Here is a 21,613-nt window from a genome sequence, read left to right on the forward strand (position 1 = left end):
CTCGAGCACGTGCTGGCTTCGAGCTGTTAAAAGTAAAATTGTTTAATTAAACTATTAGGGTATACAAATTCAACAAAGTGTGAGAAAGGAAACTCTTCTTTACAAAAATACAGTATATGTAACCTTGCTGTGCCGCTCAAGATAAGATAACTTCTGCAATTGGTGTACTTTGCTTATTGCTACTCAAGATAAGATAGCTTCCTAGCGGAATGGCAAGGTGTGCACGGAAGATATGCAATGAATGCACGGAAGATGGACTATATAAAAGGACAGCATATACGTTGGAGGGTGTGGCAGCAGTGGAGCGGAGACTCCCCTGTCACCCAGCGCTGCTTTTGCTCGCTTTCCACTTGCTTGATTATTAATAAAAAGGACTGATTAAGATTATTCGACGTCCAACATTTATTACACACCCACCTAATTAAAATCCTCTCATCTTTATTGGGGGAGGGTGGCACAAACACGACAAACTTTTTCAATCTTTGGACTAATGTCTTTACACTAAAGAGTAATTCCAATCAAAAAATGAAAGCTTTATACAAAGACATAATGAGGTAATGCTTCTTAGCAAATCAGTTAACCATATTGTTCATATGTTTTGTTACACCTTTTTAGGACAGAATAATAAACTGCAAAGGAAAAGTGTTGCAAACACGTTTATGTGTTTAATGGTGTAACTTCATTGAATTTAATCCTCTTTTCTATGTTTAATCAGCTGCATATACTTACCCTTCTAGGATCACGACAAATTGACAGATTTTATAAGAAGTTTACTTAACTGACAATGGCTATTTGTGTTTCATGGCTTGTAAAACTACTAATTGCAAGCAAGCCCAAACAAGAATAAACTGCATGTGCAAGTAATGAACTATTTGGCCTTTTCCAAAACCAACACCAACTATAATGTCTCAGCGGGATAAAGAATTACAGATTAACTGAAGGCAACATAATCCTTTGTTCATGTACCAAAGAGCAGGGTTTTTTTAAAATGCAGCGAAGCCAAATGCTAGAAATGGTTTTAGTGGTATTGGAAGCAAGTCAGAGAATCAAACCCTTCCAGATTTGTTAAGTAAAGTTTACCTTCTCCTCTTGCAGTTTCTGCAACTCGTCCTATAGGACTCCATACAGCAGCCTTCCACCTCCAGTGCTTTCCCACAGCGCAACAGGACCATCAGGGAACAAAGCATGTTGCTTCTCTTGCAGTTAATTATACAGGGGGTCCTCTTATGCATACGTCACCTCCTCCTCCTCTGGCAATACTGCAAAATCCCAGTCCATAATCCCTTCTAAAACCCCTGAGCCATGAAGGTTTCCTGTTCAAGCATGCAGTGTGATCAGTGCATCTTCTTACTCCAGGTAGCATCAGTTGCACCATACAGAGCAAACCCTCCCTTTGAGCATCCAGCACAGCTCCAGCAGTCGGAGTGCTAAGAGGAGCCGTGCTTCAGTACCAACCACCTAGGCAGCCGCTTGAACCCCTTCATATGCTGCCAATATCTCTTTTTCAGTTGGAGTATAACAGGTGTTGGATCCTCTATGTCCTCAACTCAACCTAAAGTCTCCCACGACATCTTCTGCTAGATGTAGGGGCATTCTCCTGGCTGTAGTGTAGAGCACATTTTTAACATCTCTTGTCCAGGTCAAAGGGCTACTTCATGAACTATTTTCTGTTCAATTTGATCAGAGGCTTATCATTGCTTATGACCTCATTTAAAACAGTTCTGGACCACTTGATAGAGAGGCTTTGCAATTAGACTGCAATATGCATCCTCCAAAACCACACAGTGCCTAAAAAAATCTTGTTCATTGTTAGAAAGACCAGGAAAATGGTATTGTTTTGTCTAGAAGGCAGAAGATAAGTAATAACAGTTATGAAATATGGTAAATGCTGTTCACCATACTATAGATCCGTTCCAATACATTGAATAAGCTCTAAAGAAACAACTACTGAAAAAAAAAGACAACAGAATGAGAAACTACTGTGTATTAAAATTACCCTGTAACTGTGAAAAGTATGTTTACTACCACTTTCTCTCACAACGAATACTGGAAAATATGCTAAAACATATGTCTACAATGTATTTAGATGTGTTCAGTAGCAAGAGATATAAACATCATAAGCACATATAACAAATCTCAGGTATGAAGTCTTGCTTTAAGTTTTGCTCACTTACCACTTGCTTTAAAAAGATGCTTGCAATTGTACAAAATTATTTTACATGTTAATTAACATAAACCTGAGAGAGATCATCACAAAAATTACTAAGTACTACTTGATAAGTGATATAACAGTTCTGCATCACTATCTTACCACAGAACTTATATCTTGACAGATATTAAACCGATAACAAGAACTCCAGTTCACAAAACAAAGTTTCAGTGAAAAATCACCACAGGAAGTGATTAGTCGAATACTCTGAAGAGAAAAAAGGTTATAAAATCTGTCACCTGATTGTCTTTCTAGTTTCTGGTTTCTGATATTTGCCAAGCATTCAGCCATGGCTTGCACCTAGTCGTTTCCCACCTGAGTGCAAAGCAGCTGCAGATCCCTTTGATTCTGAAATCAAATGATACGTAATACATTAGCAAGAAACACTTAGATTAGCTTAATACTCACAAAATAAAACATCTGTAAGGAAGGGCTGCATAAGGCTTCATGCTCAAGGAACAAACTTTGGTTCTTACTCCAGACTTTACCTCAGTATTCTTTTATGAAAGCAAATAAAGAAATGCAACATATTGTTTATTCTGAGCATATTGTTTAAGTAACTAAAAATTAGTATTTTACTTCGCAGAAATTACTCCAGTGATGCAAAACACATCTCATTTTTTCAAATGTTTAGGTGCCGATTTTGAGCAAGGATATTCATGCCAACTAAATTTTAGGTGCCAGGATACCAAAGACAGGAGAACTGTCTCATTAATGTTCCTTAGACTATGCCAAGAGAGGCACTTTCAGAAAATTCAGAGACAAACCCTAATTTACACACTTGGAAAGAGCTTTAGTATCATTTACCAGCCATGGAAAAAATATGCCTATTAATAATAAAAGGTGATACAAACTAGGCCTGTAGTCTCGACTTGTCTCTACCAGGTGTTGGTAGCAAAAACTCACCTAGTACATTTTTCTAGCAAATGTTTGATCCTCAGGTGAGTCTAAAAATATCTACTTGTATTTTTTTTAAAGACGGACTTTCCTTTGTATGATTATTAGTACATTTAATACCTTAAAATATTTGAAAGTAATCATCTTTAAAAATACACAATTATTTCCACTAGATGGCATTATCAACCTGTAGAACAGATTACAGTATTTTAAATCACGACTCATGAGTAAGCATTAAGTATGGAAGAACTGCCCGTTTTGGAATTGGAACCCCACATTCAAAGGAAACAAATCTTTTTCCATATATGTAGACCTCAGTTTCTGGGTCTGTTAGTCCTTGGGAATAGAGTCAGTTAAACGCCAGCGTCACCATGAAACACCAACTCCTTCAAAAATAGCAACACATCAGACTGATATCTAAAAGTCTTGATGCATCTTTCAAAATCTAGAAACTTATGTGAAACCTCAACAAACCTGGTTCCCACTACTGCAGAGGCATTCCTAAGGCAGTATCCCTGCTTCAGGTGGCTCATGTTGAGTAGGAGTCACCACTGAGAAATACTTTACTTCGAGTTCAGCATGGGGCCTGTCTTACCCAGATTCTGGCAATTCATTGTTTGATACTGAGCTTCACAGACTTTAAACTAAGGGTTTCTGGCATCTCATAGCAGACCTTTGTGTTTCAGAAAACAGGTCTTCATCCTTGTGTTCTTTTCACTGCTGCAGACCAAATCTAGGGAACCAAAGATCACAGACCATTAAATTTTATTTTGTAGTCTCAGAAGACCTATGCAGTTCAAGGACTTCCAAGGGCATTGTCTTTGCTTACCTTTCTTACTGTAAAGACAATCTATACTTTTACCTTTATCACTCCTGGTTCATCAGATCTTTCCACGAGCCAAGACTTCACTGACTGACAGTTCTCACCAGGAATAAAAGGTAGTACAGGGTGATAAGATTTGTCCAAGAGGTACAAAGCTGCCACGTCAGACTACTGACTCCTGCTCTGGAGAGAGAGATGCCTCCTCACTTACTCTTCTCCCAGACTGAGATCCAGAGTACGCATTCTTCGTACGCATTCTTCAGATTTACAAGAGCAGGAACTCACCCAGTATCTGCCGTACCCTCCTTACTTCGTCACCCTCGCGAAGATCTCGGAAGCCTTTGACACCTCTGGCTCCTCATTGCTTTTTAAAAAATTATTTTTTTTTTTCTCTGCATTCCACCTGTTCCCATTCACCTTCATGCCATGGCACCATTCTCACACTGGAGACAAGAGCGATCCAAGATCTCTTAGAGATCCCATATAAAAATTTCATAGCTTTGAACTGTCTCATTACTGGAAACCCTACACAAGCAATGGAGTGACCTGAGAAATGCAAAGCAATTTCTGCATAACAATGCAGAGGCCTATGCATACAGCATGGCTGCAGTGGTTCACTGCTGCAAACTCTCAGACTCCTTTAAGCTGCCACCAGGGTTACCATGATGAACACTTAGCCATATTTACTGACATAACTTTTTCTCTTTACTTTCCTAATTTTACATTTAACCCATCCTTTTTCGTATGTTTTATTGTCCAGCCCTCTCCCCAAAAGTCATTCTTTCAAAAGCAGTGCCATTTTAAAAGTGTTAGAAGCAAAACAAGCTATTAGGATTCTTAAAGTGGAAGACTTATTCCTCCAGATTATTTGAAAACAAACATCACTAAGCTTTATTAGATTAAATCAGTTCTTAAGTGTATGTCAGCTACAAGGCAAAACAGAAACAGAAACATGACACTAAGTGGGATGCTAAAAGAGAGTACAGAAATATAAGGTTAATCTTCTAAGACTCGGTGTCTGGTTAGTGACTTTTTACATGACCCAAAATTCATCATCTCAGTGTTTCGGAATAATACATATTTAGTAAAGATGTGACCCACAAGGAATCAGGACAAAGAAACTGATGGCAGAATATTAAGTTTTTGTTCCATGTACTTACTAAACTGATTAAATAATGCAAAACTTGGGGGAATGTGCTGAATTGAGTGCAGGGACTTGTTTCTTCATTACTATTTTGTATCAAGCAAATTAGATCTAAAATATATAACACTTCCACCAGAACCAAAATATAATCATTGTTCACATGTTAAGTCATGTGAACTGTGTGCACCGCTAAAATCTATTTTGTAGTCTTCTCTCATAAACAACCAAACCAAATAAGAAATCAAAATGGTTTAACGTAATTTATTTGAAATGCTCCCAGAAAAGCTTAAGGCTATTATTTTTTAAAAAAAAAAAAAATCAATACACACATTTGCTCGCTCTTCTCTACCTGAACACTTTACATACTTTTTGCTGTTTTTAAGCATTTTGCTGAACAGGTTTTCTGAAAATTGTTCATCATCTAATATGCTTTCCTACACCTTTTCTTCAATTTTTTCCTTTCATCTTCTCTGGCATATTCATTCAGCTCTAAAAATGAAGCAGTTGAAATAAATTACAAAGCCTGAAACAGAAAAGAAAATTGACCTTTTTTTAAAAAACTATAAATACAGAAGTAAGTTCTATAGGGTAAAAATGACTTTTTTTTAAAAAATAAAAATACCTTGGTTTCTATTGTTTATCATGTCACACTGATTTCTGTAATGTACATCAGCACGTATATGTGTAAGATACTTGACATTTACTATTTCCTGTAAACTTGTAGAGCACAAGAAAAATCGTTTTGGCAATAACTCAGCAGTTTTTCTACTTTTGTTGGTACGAGGACTTTGCACAGGTTATCTTGTGTAATATCAAGGATTGATTCAATTTATTAATATGCCATTTCCATAGCTTGCCATACAGCACTGGCATTGTTTCTTATACTAAGAAATAAAATATTACCCAGGGATTCCTGAAAAGTAACAGGAAGTTGAACTGAGTGTTTTAGACTGCATTTAAGTGACTCAATTGCTCCTCATCGTACTGGGTAGATTAAATCAGCCACCAGAAAACACAGTAACATTTCCAATTCCAGCATGAGATTAAATGCAGTAAAAACTTCTAGTTCAAAACTTGAGAAAAAATATAAAGGATGTAATACATCCTAAAGGAAAAGCATTCCCTTTTTGTTTAAACTTTCTCTACATAATCCCATAGGGTATTTGTAGAGCACCATTTATATTAAATTGTCATTTAGTTTAAAAACCAACTGCATGTAATTGTAAACAGACACTTACAGAAAATTAAAATGTTTTAACATTAGTTTAGTGGTGTTTAAAACCAACAGTGGAGGTCAGTGGAGTGCAAAATGCTGAAGAGGGCCTATTCACAAGCAAAAGCCTTTTTCCATTCTTATCCTGTTTAGGATAATATATATATATATATGGCACTGAAGGCAAACTACCAGCTTATTTACAAATACCCAGTATTCTCAGCATTTCATTTAATTCAGTGCTGGGTTTAGAGGTTTGGTTGGGTTTGGGTTTTTTCAGTTGATTATTTTCAGCATTACATGTTTCGATAAATAAACCATAACGCTATGTTGACCACTTTAACTGACCAGATTTTAATAAATTTGATTGCTGGATCTTAGCATAGTGATTCATTTTAAAAAGTTAATCCCTAAAGAGTCACTGGTTACATGGTCGGCTGTTCAAAGTTCTTGTTGATTTAATACCATGAGAGTTCAGACAGGTTATTGCAAGCTGGTTTTCTTTTTTACCACAAAGCTGTTTTCCTTTCCATGCCTTTATGAAAACTTATCATCTTGATACCCACCCTGCAACTCCATATCAAGTCCACATCTTCAGCTGCCCCATTAAAGGGCAAATAAAGTACTTTAAAAATCATGAAAAGATTCTTTATGTAATGCACATATACAGTAGTTGAGAGATTCTGCTTACAGCAGGATGTTGAGAATAACTGGTCAAGTACCTCTTTCATCCACCTTAAATTTTTATGGAATATAATCACAGGGCATAAGTTGCAAAAGATTCCAGCTTATACAGATTAGGCAGTTACAGTGCTACACTCATAGGTACGAATACAAGAAGGAGTGCATTGACATTGTCACAAAATAAAATATTTTAAAAGTGCTTCTCCAAATGGTTCCAGGTATGGAATGCAAATACTGTACAGGTAAGAGACAGAATTTCTTCCACAAACTGTAAGTTTTTGTCAAACATTGGTTTCTATTTGTTTCTCATTTTCACAAGAGTTTGTCTGTTCCATACGTTCACCATCGATGCTGATCTCGCTGGTGTCCATACTACAGTCTGACTCACAGTCTGATTGGTCCATTTGCTCAAGCGTGGTTTCTCCCTGGGGTACTCTGCTTCCATTTGGTGACAAAAGAAAACGTTCTTCTGAGTTCAGCACGCCAGCTTTGCCTGCACACGTCACTTTTTCTTTGGCCTGGCGGATACAGTTAAGCCACTGTTGTTTGTTGAAAGAGTCATTGGCTTGGAGTGAGTGAGACTGGCTTTGAGATCCATTTTTGAAGCTGACTCTAAAGAAGTTTTTGACTGAAAGAAACAATACGTATCAAAACACTGAATGCTTTGTCCGAATGCTTTCTATGATAAATGAGTAAATGAAAATAACAGAATCTGCAAAATCTTTGACTGATGGTATTTTCCTGCCAATACCATGTTGGACCAGAGAGAAGAATCTAGGTATTTCCTTGTTTTGTGGGACAAGAACACCACAAGCACTTCTAATGATTTCTTCTTAGTGGATTAAACGGTTTTGGTTCTGCCGTACATGAGTTACCCACAAAGCTTTCAGTGAATTGGCAGGATTTAAAGCTCCTCCCAAACTCCAAGGTCTCTCCTCCTACTTGTCTGCAAAACAGATTTCCAGAACCTTCACTGACTACTGTGCCTTGGATCAGCTGAAGATTGCCTCATCTCTTCCATTCACTTCGCTAATAAAGTGAATACATAATAACCTCCTCAAAGTTTTCACAAGATAGGTGAGATTCAACAGACTCTTGCAACAGAAACAAGCACCTTTATGACATGCTTAATTAGAAGGACATTAACTCTTACCTCGTGACATTAACCTGAATAACTAAGGTCTTAGCGCTGAGCACTACATTAATTATCTGCCAGCTGAAAGACTTAAGTTATGGAATAGTAATCAAGGTCTCCGTAAGACAAGAAAAGCCATACAAGCTAGAGCTTATCTTAAAATTTCAAAATACACTTGCTTATAATTTTGTGATTTTGCCACTACATTCTATGTATTCTCCCCTTCTCAATTAGTACAGAAGCACGTGCGGAGAAATCCCATTACCAATATAGTGAACTTTGAGAAACAATCTAGAAGCAAGCTACAATATCATAAACCAGTCTGAAATAAAAATCAAGATGTTGGATGTAGATGATGTGGATTTTAGGGAAAACATTCTGATGTCTCATTAGCATCCTATAAAAATAAATAAAAAATAAAGATGTAGTCATACTTCTCTCATTGTTGCTGAACGCACCGCGTATGGATCCACCCAGTCGCACCTCTCCATCTTGCAAGTCCTCTAGGACAAGCTCCCTCACTGGAATTGGTTGCCGATACAACTGGTAGCAGAGCTGTTCATTATGGGTGATAGCTCGAGTAATCACCAGAACTTCTTCAAAGAGGAAGACGTGCAGTTTCTGTTAAAAATAAACAACAATGCATTATTGTTTTGTTTGACCATCATTAAACAAAACCTATTTAAACTGTAGTACATTATAACCTTGTGTTTTCAACAGTTAAAATAAGTAAGAATTCCTCTCTTCCAACTTTTTAAAAGTCTTATGGCTCAACAGCAAATGAGTATGCAAATACAACAATTTAAAAACTGCTAAAATTATTTTTCCTGTAATCTTCTGTTTCTTATGGTATGAGCCTAATTAATCTTCTAGTGTTAAGGCTTTGAAATGTTGTACATGACATTTCAAAGGTCTCTCTACAGCCGCATGCTTATATACATTGTTTTTTCTGGCACCCGTATTAACTTTTCTCTACTGCCCATGTAACCACAAAACAGGCAATCTTATTCATCCATTTTTTTTCAATTAACAATCACAAGCAGTCTTTTTACAGCTCACATGCTGATCAAAATCAGCTTCACCACATCTCTTGGATTTGCAAAAAATTACTTTTGCTCTTAGGTGGCAAGAGTCACCATTATCATCTTTAAATTATGTTCCTCCTCACATTTTGCAATTTCCAGTGGCTTCCAATAATAAACAAACCGAAATTTTAAATTAATTTCACTTGTTATCATTCATTAAAACTTTTTGTTTGTTTGTTTGTTTTCATTGCCAAAATTTTCTTTGCAGTTTTAACACAGGATTTTGCCAGGATTTTATTAGGTCCCGTATAGAGAGACACATATAAGCTTATTATTATCTCCATATAAGGGTATGTGACTGCCAACAAAAGAGGTGAGTGTTATATATAATAGTTAATATTTACCAACTTCCTATAGATGAGACAGCAATTCATGAAGAACGAAGATATCTTTAAAAGCTATTTATGACAAAATATTTATTCCTTACCACTCCCCTGTTGTTCTTCAGTTCTCCATGACAACATACAACACGTGAATTATCAATCAATGAATCCCTTTGGCCTTCTTCAAGATAAATAAGTCTCTCTTTGTAATACTGGCATTCAGATTCACCAGTCTTTATGTTGATTTCAGCCACTATGCCCTGAATTATATTTATCTACAGAAATACAATGAAAACACATGAACTTTAATTAGAGAATCCAGTATTCAGAGCTATCTCCTAATAATATGAACTGTAGCTACAAGAAAAAACATTTTAATTTACAGTATATTTTTCATGGATTTTTTGCAGACCGGTCTATAAGATTATTAATATTTGCAACAGAATTAAGCAGACTACAGTGCACAAAGACACTTTAGCTTGGGGCTTTACCATTGTTTCCAACAGTGTCTTAAAAATCTGATATTTATCTCTTCGTATCAAACCTAAACAACCAGAATTAAAATAAACAGATATAAGAAATAGAGAAGTATTTTTGTCAGCTAAAATGTGCCAATAAATGACACAGGACAAATAACCAGTCTTTTAAAGATTTATTTAAAATAAGCTTATAAAATCTCTGAAAACTGCTGCATCATAGCAGAGAAGAAGAAACAACTATCAAGATCCCTATCCTGTAAAACATGCAATAGCCCAAAACACTAAATTCTCAACTTTTGTTCATTATGAAAAATATCTTCTGGAAATAAGATAAATTAATTTTGTGTTTCAATCCCACTACTTGCATATATGCAGAATTTTAAAAGTAATAATTATCTTGCCTTTTAACATTTAAAAAAGCATTAAAAAGAAAGCTTTGCCTTTTCTATAAAAATACGCCCCCTATCTTGAACTTCCTTCCCCTCTGCAGTCTTTAAGGGCCATGACATCAATTTATCCAAAACGTAAGATACATCTCCTTAATTGGGCATGTGCATGTGAAGTTCTGTTGACTTTAGTCAACTCTAATAGTGATTATAAGTTGCTTAAACAGACCAAATTCCTCCAGTTAAATAACTGGAGGTGGAGAAGGGAAATGGGTTGATGTATATGCTCAAACAGATAATTCAAGAACCTGCTGATCCCAGGAGATTTATCAGGGATCAACTTGGCTCACTGTGCTTACAGCAGATTGCCAGACAGGATGACAAATGTATCTCATAAGCCTAAAACAGTGCTAAGAGCCAACCACACAGAGTAATTTCTGTTTCCTAAATTAACTTGAGAAATATACAGTTTATGAAATACATCACTTGAAAGATAAATTTGCTCCGCTGAAGCAGAATACCACACAGCTATATAAGGCTACTGAAATATCAAGAAAAAAATCCTGATCATATTTTATTAAACAATTATAAATACAAGTACTAGAAATAAGAATTGAAAATATTTTTTAAAAGATATTACCAGAAATTATGTAGAAAAGCAAACCTTAGAAATAAGCAGATACAATATGGACAAGGATCAGATAAGAGCTGTGGAAAACACCTCCCCATGCCCCCTTTTTTTTTTTTGGTATCACTTTGCTACTGAATTAGGATTTGACGAGGGGAGCAAGGCTAGATATTTCATATATTAGTTTCAGCTAATCATATAAGTATTAGCATTTCCATGTTTTATGTAGAGTACCTCAATTCATTAGTAAGCTAAAAGTGCTATTATCTCGGGAAAAAAACCCAAACTCAACAGTAACTCACAGCTTCTTCAAGGTGCTGCTGATCTGGATGGTCATTTGGTGTGTGTCTCAAAATCTCTCTGAGTAGTAATGGGTATTTAACCAAACGGCTTCTTGGGATGTCAAGGAAATTCCAAAGGTCCAGTTTGCGACTAAAAGGAGACTCTAAGCAGCGCTGCAGGAAATCTTGCACTCTGTGATCTTGCTTCTTGTGATCCAATAAAGCTTTGGCTGCTACTTGATTGCTGCAGTAGCTATCATAGGAGTTCAGGCATGGAAGCTGAGGAAAAGAACAAATTATTCTACAGCTGAAAGAATGAACAGTTTGCTCTTTACAAAGTTTAAGGTGATTCGGGATGTTGGAACCCATACTGAGAATCTTTTTCCTGAAGTTTTATCTACATCTCGCTGATGATAATATTTCTAACAAAGATAAGTTTACAAGGGTCCTCCAACCACCCTGTTGATTGTTTAAGTCATTTAGAAGCACTAGCTCATCTCTCAGTTCCTAGAGATCTCCAGTATTATTCCAGTGCATTAAAAATATCCATTACCTAAGACTGAGCGCTACTTAGTGCAAACAACAGTTGAAAACAGAAGTCTGATTTTAATTATGAATGGAAACAAAAGCCTGGGAATCAGTACTCCCAGACACGGCGTTTTTTAAGCTAAGCAAGCTTTTATAGTCAAACTAAGATGATAGAACTACACCTTAAATCTGAAAAAAAAAAGCTTATATGTTGATTAGAACAATATCTCCATTGCTATTCACACATGATATCTGTAAAATCTTCAACAAAGGAAATTGACACTTGGACATACTTGGACCAAGAGAAGTTCACTGGTGTTAAATCACAACAGAAAATAAATATATTTAAAATTACTTTATGCAAATAAAAAAAAGAGATATATTTTGACACTTGCAAGCTTATTAACTATTTGCATTATGTACTAGTAGTGATGATGTTTCTCATGTTTACAATAGGCCGCTGTTTCACACCGGGCTGTTAAATATCTGTTATCACCTAATACCTTAAAAATGGCAAGCCCTTTTTTCCTGCTAAATTTCTTTCCTTACATATAGTAACAAATAAACTTCGCACGCATCTAAAAGCTTTCAAAAACCGGCTTTTTTAATATAACGAACAATGTTTTCAACAAAAGTAACAAAAGCTACTTTCATTATTTATGTCATTGGATGTTAGTGAAAGTGAAGTTACCAACATTTTCTTTTGTAAGGCAGTTAACAGGATCTCACTTGTATCCTCATATGCCTTATGGGAACAAATTTTTACAGAATCATCCTCTTTGACAGCACTAACAACCACCTTAATTACCTTAAGTGGAACAGACTGACATTCAAAAATAACTGTAAGGTGCCCTTACACAATGTGACTGTTGAAGCTTCATCTCCCTAGGAAATAGTAATAAAAATGGAGGCATATTTTTAAATTATCAATATTTGACTACCTCTAGTCTGACTCTTGAGTTTTATTTAAAACATATTAAATACTGAACAGCATAAGCTACAAAACCAACATCCTAGCTTATAACTTTTAATGGAAAATATGTAAAAAGAGAAAATATTCCATTGTATCTCTAACTAGTTGCCTTACCTTTTAAAAATACTTGGAGAACATACTTTTGACATGTTATGCTACATATGGAAAATTAATTAAAGCATCTGCCTTACCCAACCCACAAGGATATGGCCAACATGTTCTGTTGATCCATCAGGTTTCCTGACTTCTTGAAGTCGCCTAAGAAGGTCTGATCATGATTAAAAGAAGAAGAGAAACTTCACTTAATGAATCAGATGACTATAAATCTATGTGCAGTAGTAACTCAGAGAAGGACAGAGTTTTACCTTCATGTAGAGGAATTAAAGAGTCCAGAGTTCCAAAAATTTGGTTAAGCTCTTGCTCTGTCATTATGGAAAGTTTAAGCATTGGGTCATGATAAGCCTGAAAAGAAAAAAAGGGAGTTCTGTAATTAATATAGCATTGGTAGCTGAAAAATTATTGATAGCATTCAAAGCTCCCTGTAAATAAGAACAGACCAACTGCTGAAGGTACTTCAAAAGTTTCATAATCATATCTTAAGCTATTAATTTCATAGTTAAAAAAAATTAAAGCAGCACATTTAAGTGTTTCAGAAAGAATGGGAAAATAAAAATATGTTTGGGGTTTTTTTCCCCATTTACAGTCTTAGCAATTATAAAAAACAAGGATTAATTGAAAAGTGATATGAACCAATGAATATTGTTCATTGTGTTCTGTCTTTTTAAAAAAAAAAAAAACCACAAACCTTTTTTGCCAACTTCAGATCTTCTATCAAGTCTTCTTCTCCCTGGGAAAGTTCAAAGATAGCCTGCAAAGAGACACAAATATTATAAAACATCTTTATTTAATCTCTGCTCAACTTGTTAGTTTATATTATATTCTGAACAGCTGTCTTAATATCATGTAGCTGAATTTCTCTGCTAAACAACTGCAGAAGTGAGGCTTCATTCAATAGCTAGAGTCATATACAGTATTTTTCAAAGGACAGCTATACCAGATTGTACAAAAAATGCTCATCTGAAATAGCTACAGATATTTTTTTTCCAAATGGATTTGTTTCTAGACGGGGCAGCCATCCTTAGTGCAATACTGCATCTCAGATATACCTCAATTACTTGTACAACCATTCGCACAGGGGTTTGTTGTGTTCCATTTTAACACGTGCAGTGGTAAAAGTCCCAGGTGGTCTAATGAGCGAAAGACAAGGGTAGAATTTTTATTTTGGTCCCAGTTCATTGCTTTGTTATGAAGGCTGAGTTCCAGTCAACTGTTGGCTGAAGTCAGTTACTCCTCTTAAACACATCTGAGACTAAATGAGGCAACTAAAAATAACCATCACCCTAATACACTGGCTCATCAGGATACCATTATATTTACTTATTGTGTGACTGAATTCTATACTGGGGTACAGTAAAATTTAACGACATTTTTGTCAGTTAGATTCACTAACTTTTACAGTCAAGGTTTTCAACCTGAATAAACAATGGAAGAACATTTTCAGCACGTGCAGATTCTCCTAGCCTGATAACATGCACGCGTGGAAGACTCGCCATAGTGCGAGTTAATTGACAGCACATGCATGGAAGTGGTTCAGGTACTCCACTGAGGCACGCAGTCTAAGAACCGATATAAAGCAGAATGCTCACGCAAAGCTTCCTGGAATACTGCTTGTTTATTTGGGGTCTATGACGGTTCCTGGCTTGCGTGCCAAGACAGTAATGACTGTTACATGATGCAAACAGTTTCTACAGTTTTCAACAAGCTACCTTTTAAGTTCTCAATTCTACAAGTTATTTCCTATTAATTCCTGTACAATGTTAACATCTCCACACAAAATGCTTGACGTTACTATTGTCTGACTTATGACTCTGGCCCTGAAATATTCTCAGAGAGATTATTATAACATTTGTTGATACTGCTAGAAATTTCTGTAGAAGAAAAAAAATCTTGATTCCATGGGAGCTCTGTAACATTAAGTATTCAGAATTTGTCATATATAACACACTAAAATCACTGACATACTCTTTTTTTTCCTCTGGAAGATACATCTTCCAATCAATATGTCATCTTTCTAGCACTGAAAACTTCCTCAAAGAGATTGTTTTCCAAAAAGGGAAATGATTGTGCACACAAATCACTTGATGATTTACCCTTTCCTGACACAGCGTGCTCATCTATCATTACTAGAACAACAAAATGAAACATCAAAGTATTAACCATCACTACAGACACTGTCATACAGAACATGTACACCATGCAGCCAATCATGGTAAAATATATGTCAGTAGCTTCACATTTATTAAGGAAATATGAGTTGATTTTTAAAAGGAATGTATTCATCTAATATAGCTTGACTTGTAAGGACTAGGGATGGAATTCTGCTTCCAGCAGAGGTGGTGATGTTTTTTTTATTTTCAGGAAAGCCCTAAGGCCTAATAGCACTCCTCAAATCCATGCTTTAAAAGATTACTTTTGCACATGAAATTTACGGTAAAAAAAACCAAAAAAACCTACCTCTTGACGCTTGATTTCCTTAGATGTAAGCATGTGATTGACACAAACATCAAAAGTTTCACTCCATAGTTTGCTGTCTCTCCGCTTGGTGTTCGCGGGTGGCATATTTCGAGACCATGGTCGTGGACTAAACAGGTCTGGGCGGCTGTCACTACGGAAACTGATAGAACGCTAGAAATATACAGAAGAATAGTTTTTAGTGTCAGAACAATTTTACATTACATATATTTTATCCTAAGGAATTTACACGCATAGTTCAGCAGAACAAACAAATGTGATCCAATTAGCTTACACTGTGACTTAATAGCAAAGTTTAGTACTGGGATTGTAAGAGAAATTATTTTAATACATCTTTATGGAAGGGCAGAACTTCCATTCCTACAGTGAACTATGTCCACGTCCTCTTCTCAACATGTTTAAAACTATACAATGCACTCGTATACCATGCAACAAGAACGAACTATGGGGATAAAAGCAGAATGATGCAACACACTAACACAACTGATCAAAGACAAAGTTGTAATTCAGTAAAAGGACAGGAATTAGCCATGCAGTACATATATCTGTCTCATTAGAGCTCCAATACTTAAAAATGTGGAATTAATGCAAATTTTAGAAATTAGTATGAACACCTTTTTGGTTCATCTTAGAAGAAAGATTCAGTTGTTACACAGATACTCTGGAAAGCCTGGACAGCAAAATCTGGTAGGGAAACTTGTGTATTGCCTGAAAGTCAACAGCGTTGTTGGGGTTTGTTTATTTTTTGGGGGGTGAAATTGTTCAAAGTTGTCCGTACTGAGAAACAATAGGTCCTACCTTGAGTACATCAGATGAAAAGGTACATTACATCAAAAACATATTAATGGTTTAAGAAATAAATGTTTTCTCAGTTGGGCAGAAATAGCGTTCATAAAGTGAGACTGTCCTTCAAAACCTTCCCTCTTACCTTAGCAAGTATCTCGCTACCAGATAGTAAAACTTTTTTTCTTTGTAAACTGTTAGAATCATGAAAGATTTGATTGGTGTCATCACCCCAGATACGTCCATAGGCAAGATTAAGTATTTAGTGCTATAATGCTCTGACCAAACTGATTTTGTTGCATGGAGAAACCCTTTCAACAGATAACGTCCTGCCTCTTCAGATGTAGAATGAGATGAAGGAAGTAATTCACATAGAAAGGTGTGAAATGTATATCGGACTGAAAAGAGAAGAACAATCACAGTATCTTTTAAGGAAAAGGTATATCAATGTTCAGATTTTAATATTTATGATAAGCTACAAGCCAGATTCTTTTCACACCACTTGCTCCTACTTATTTCTTTGCATTTGAAGAAACTTATTTGAAGAATGCATTTGAATGAAACTTAAGTAATCTGTGGTAGTAGATAGCAAATTGTGAAATACTAGCATTGTTTTCTTCTACTGTGGAATCTTTGTCAGTATTTCTGGAGTCTCTAAACTCTGATGACGTATACCAGCATCTATCTATTACATGGTCTGGTCTTAAATGTCAATTAAAATAAGTCCAATTTTAAGTAAGAGAGTTCTGCTTGCCTGTAGACTTTTAGAAAGAGTTTGGGCTACAGAAGGATGCTTTATGCTCTCACTGTCTATTTTGAAAAGATTTCTTGTTTCCTTAAAATTAGAGGCTTCTGTTTGAAGTCCTACCTCTGAAATGCCTCAAGTATTCCCCATTGCTGAAATACTCTACATTTTTGCTGTTATTTAAAACCTGCCTTACATAACACAATCATCTTTCAATTGCCTTGGGTAAGGATATTTAAAGCAAGATATATTTTCTTCATTTCCAGCAGTATCTATAAAGTACAATATTTGCAATCAAGACCCGATGAAATGTAAACAGTGCCTATAAATGAAATATGTTTTTAAAGTATCATAAGGCATATTATATAAATAAAACATGTGGCTTTTAACAGAAGCCATTTTGAGCCCTATTTGGAATTGACAAATTCCCTAAAAACACACACACATACACATATATATACCAACCTTCCAAAACTTTGCAAGTCAGGTGCTAGTCTTCCTTCAAGAGTTAAGAAGATAAAGAAACACACGTGAAATTACATGCTAAGTTTACACTTGTTATAATGATGAATCGTGAAAGTCATTATTTTCGCATGCAAATGGAAAGATTAGGGGGAAAAGAGGCAGGTGTGTTGCATCCACAAATCACCAACCATGAGAATGTAGCCAAGCAGAACAGTTGTCATTCCATGACCTAACATGGAATGCCCCTTTCCATACGCATCCTCCAGTATACAGCTCCTTTGTTTTGTGGTGTTTTCTCAAAAGAATGTTTTATGTTGAATGAAGAAAGTAATTCTAATGAACGGCACCAGACAGACTGATTTTTAAAGTAAATACCTTAATCTTGATACCTTTTAACACAAAGTCATATATCATGTTATAAAATGGCATGCACCTGGACCAGCAAACTGAAACCACATACAGTGTTTTGAGAAAAGCTTTCCCATCCACTGACAGCAATGTTCCTTTATTGTGCATGAGAATGTTTGATACTACTCTTGACAGCCCAATCCTGCCCTCTGTTGGGCACAAGGGGCACAAAAAGGCTAAGAGACTCGAAACCAAACTCCCCCAAATCCTGCTTGCTTGCTTAGCATGGACATAGTAAGTATGTATTTGATTTCTCTCATACATCAGCCTTTTAATTAACTGTACCAAGTGTACCTTGTTTAATATTAATAAGGAGCACTGGATTGAGTCTATTTATTTGTAGAAAGGGAAATAAATATTTTGAGGTGTTATTTAACAATAAGGACAAATTTCACTTGAAGAGCAAGCGGTTTCTTTGCCTAGCATGTGTCCTTCTTTTATACACTAACTCGGCAAACACAAAACCAGTGGCTGACTTATCCTGGGACACTGAAATCTACTTTGGCCAGGAATTACATTTCAGTATGGTATACAAGCTTAGTTTAACATATTATCTTCTCCTTTGCATACACATTGCAGAAATCGGCTGGTAAAGCTATGAAGAGACAAACTAACACATCACCAAGGAAATACTATTTAATGCTAAAATAAATACTTTGTCATTTGAGAGTCAAGCATACTTGATTCATCAATGCTGTAACAAACAGGAAGAGAAATGAGATGTAGACCTTATATATGTCTCAATAAAGAAATCCCAAAATAAACAATAAATTATTTAAATAAAACTATCTCATGGATTAATATAAATGTACGACATCAGTTTAACCATTTCACTTTTTTTAAAAACAGACCCATTTCAGTTTATTGGAAGAGCCCTAAATTGAAGTTCTACCAGAAATTTCCACAAAGGAAAAAAAATATATCAGTCATGTGATAGAATCCTATGAAAGAATTGTAGGAATGTCAAAACAGCATTTCTATGTCTCCAGTCTTTTAAAAATATTTTCCTAGTTTCTGGCTTCCTTAAAAAAACATGTCCAGTGTACTGGTTAAAAATTATGCCCATCTGGGATTACTAAAATTTTCATATAATTCCAAAAACTAATGCAGCTGGGCAAGAATCCAGCCACAGCCCCTGATTTTGTTTACTGCATTTATCTGACCACAATAGCTTTCACTGGCTGTTACAGGACTGTTTCTATGAAGGGTCAGTGTGTTACCGATGTTAATTCATGCAATTAACACATCTTAATTTAAGCTGCAGTAAAGCAAACAGCTTCATTAATTAGAAAAGGGCACTACAGATCTAAGTCCAAGCATTCAGAACCAATATTAAGAAGTTTTCTTCTTAAAGACCCTTAGATACTTCCAGTGTCCCTAGATAGATTAATATAATTTTAATAATGCCCTACTTAAATTCAAGACACGCTGATGAAAACTGAAGTTGCAGAGGAAGCTACCCAGACTTTAATTTCTCTCTTCAGCATCAGCTGGAGTTCTTTTTCTGATCCTATTTCCAGCTTTTAAGCCGAACAGCACAGCTGTGAATAAGACTAAGCAGAAACAAGCAGATCATCATAATCATTAGTTTAGCTTGATGCAGAATGAAAGCACAGCTATAAAATAAAGTGATTTTCCAGGTGGATAAACAAATAAGAATACCTGCTTAGCATATGTTATCCTGCAGATATACAGACTCGGACAGAGATGAAGCTAACAGCATTGTACCATTCAGTTGGTCTACACTGCTCTGCGTGACAGAAACAGCGTGACTACAAATAGTCAAAAAACAAAACCAAAAAAACCCAGAAAGAAAGCTGGAAAGATTTCATGTGCTTTGTTACTTGGAAACCTCGTAGAAGAGTACTGACAATAATGTAGAAAAAAATCAAATACCTCTAAAATCAATAAAATATGCAAAAGATGGAAAGCTGCTAAGAACATCTCTTAAAAAACACTACACAGACCTCAGACAGAGAGGTTTTTCTCATCAGCCTCCATGCAGAAAGTCCATTAATATAAAGTGAAAATTACAGAAGGAAAATTATGCACTATAAAGAGTTTTGTTTCTCTCTCACAGGTATCTTCCATTCAGAAAGAACAAATAAGGAGCTTTGCTTGAAATGCCATAAAGTGAAATCAGAATTTTTTTAATTCCTTTTCTTGATGCTCTTGGAGTGATCTTTTTGGATGGATGTTCTGTTACCTCCGTTTTATTTTCTTCCAGGGGAAGAAGTTTTTTGTTTTAGATGCTGTGGTGATGATAGCAGTTTTCTTCATTTCACAGATACAGAACATCTAGCAGCAATGCAAGAAGAAAGACGGGTTTTGACTGGAATAACTTAACAATAAAGAAGACACAGAAAAGTTCTTCCAGTAAGGGGAAAAAAAGAAAATATAACACTTTTTTCTCTTTGCAGGCACTACATCATGAAAAAAGTCCTACTATATTGCTTCACAAGGCACGGTGACAGCTACGCCAACATATAACAAAATAAAATGCTATAAATGCTTCCCAGAGTGTTTCTAAATGATTCCAAATGGGACACCTGAGCACAAGGCCAGCCGTTTTTTATCTCGTTCTATCACTGCTGATGAAAACATCAGATAAGAAGTCAATTTACAGCCAGCGATGAAGGCAGTTTTGAGAGACACCACCAGCATTCATTACTTAAAATGGATTCAGACCTAGGATTTGGCCAATTTGCAGTCTGATTTCTCATTGCAGCTCCTTCAAGCACAGTTACTTAGATGGGATGTTATGAAAAACATCCCTAGTTAATCTGCTTAGAAGCAGACAGTTAAAATATATTCTTATAATCAGTATGAACAGAGCAAGACAGAAATGCTTACAACAGTAAGACTCAACTAAGCCATTCTCTTCTCTCCTATTTTTGCCAAAATTTGTCCTGAAACACATTTATGTAGCTCTCACCTTGGGAAGTTACTACTACATGCAAGAAAGAACAGTTTGTTTCAGGTAGTCTTAAATCAAACTTTATTAAATACAATATTGTACTGGACAACCCAGTCTCAAAGGCATTCACTGCAGACGATAGTGCAGGTCCTTAAATGAGGACAACAGCTGTCTAAGGCTGTGAAAAGGGACGCGCCGTGCTCGGCAGCAGGTTAGCCAAAAATTAATTCACTTTCCACACTCCTCACAACTGGAAGCAATGTAGTCCTTTAAAAGTCAGGCCAATTTTTTCCTGGAGGCAGACTGTTGAAGAGATTTATACACCCCAGGGAGTACAGGCATCTCTGCTCTAGTCACGCTATAATACACCTTCTGGATCAAACCCAGCCTGAGCAGAGCTCAGCCATTTTGCCATTCCTCCAACCCACACATGCAGTTTTCACACGCAGATGTCTGCACTTTCTAAAGCGTAGGAACCAAACACAGGAACACCAATGTAAAGAAACCCTGTAATAGCTGTTCTCTAGATAAACAGCACTACAGAAAAATGGAGTTCTTTCCCATAACTTTTTATTTATTTGTCATAAGACTCCTAGCTCTAAGGTCTTATTTCTTTCCTCCTCGAGACTAATAGATAACTGCAGCAATAATCCAATTAAGCTACCTTTGATTAGGTAACATTTTCTGTACGTTCAAGGTATTTAGTTATTTCCTCTTTTCAAAGAAATTAGTCTGATTAAATAATTTTCTTTAGATCTTATACATGCCCTCCTATATAAACTATCTTAAAGAGGAAACAGTCTGGCTTTCTAGGCCAGACCCACAGCAGTACTTCAACTCCCAACAGTTTCCCACTCGTGGTAACCATTAGGAGTCGACAATCCAAATGTTTTGCAGTTTCTAGGTCTGAAAGCA

The 21,613-nt window shown here is 35.9% G+C and overlaps 1 protein-coding gene across 8 annotated transcripts in view; it reads right to left on the bottom strand.

Annotated features, from left to right (window-relative positions):
• Positions 1-4,327: 4,327 nt before the first annotated feature.
• Positions 4,328-21,613, bottom strand: part of ARHGEF3 (Rho guanine nucleotide exchange factor 3) — a 104,010-nt gene continuing 86,724 nt past the window's right edge. For 7 of the 8 annotated variants that reach the window (XM_054076676.1, XM_054076678.1, XM_054076677.1 and 4 more), the window contains 8 exons: positions 15,363-15,533; positions 13,594-13,656; positions 13,154-13,250; positions 12,980-13,056; positions 11,309-11,566; positions 9,618-9,788; positions 8,540-8,726; positions 4,328-7,598 (listed from right to left, as the gene is read on the bottom strand). In XM_054076676.1, the coding sequence (XP_053932651.1) occupies positions 7,252-7,598; positions 8,540-8,726; positions 9,618-9,788; positions 11,309-11,566; positions 12,980-13,056; positions 13,154-13,250; positions 13,594-13,656; positions 15,363-15,533 (1,371 nt within the window). In that variant the 3' untranslated portion in view covers positions 4,328-7,251. The remainder of the gene's footprint in view (positions 7,599-8,539; positions 8,727-9,617; positions 9,789-11,308; positions 11,567-12,979; positions 13,057-13,153; positions 13,251-13,593; positions 13,657-15,362; positions 15,534-21,613) is intronic. The other variant, XM_054076684.1, reaches the window with a different exon arrangement.

The sequence above is a fragment of the Cuculus canorus genome, chromosome 11, assembly GCF_017976375.1.
Source record: "Cuculus canorus isolate bCucCan1 chromosome 11, bCucCan1.pri, whole genome shotgun sequence".
Lineage (NCBI taxonomy): Eukaryota > Metazoa > Chordata > Aves > Cuculiformes > Cuculidae > Cuculus > Cuculus canorus.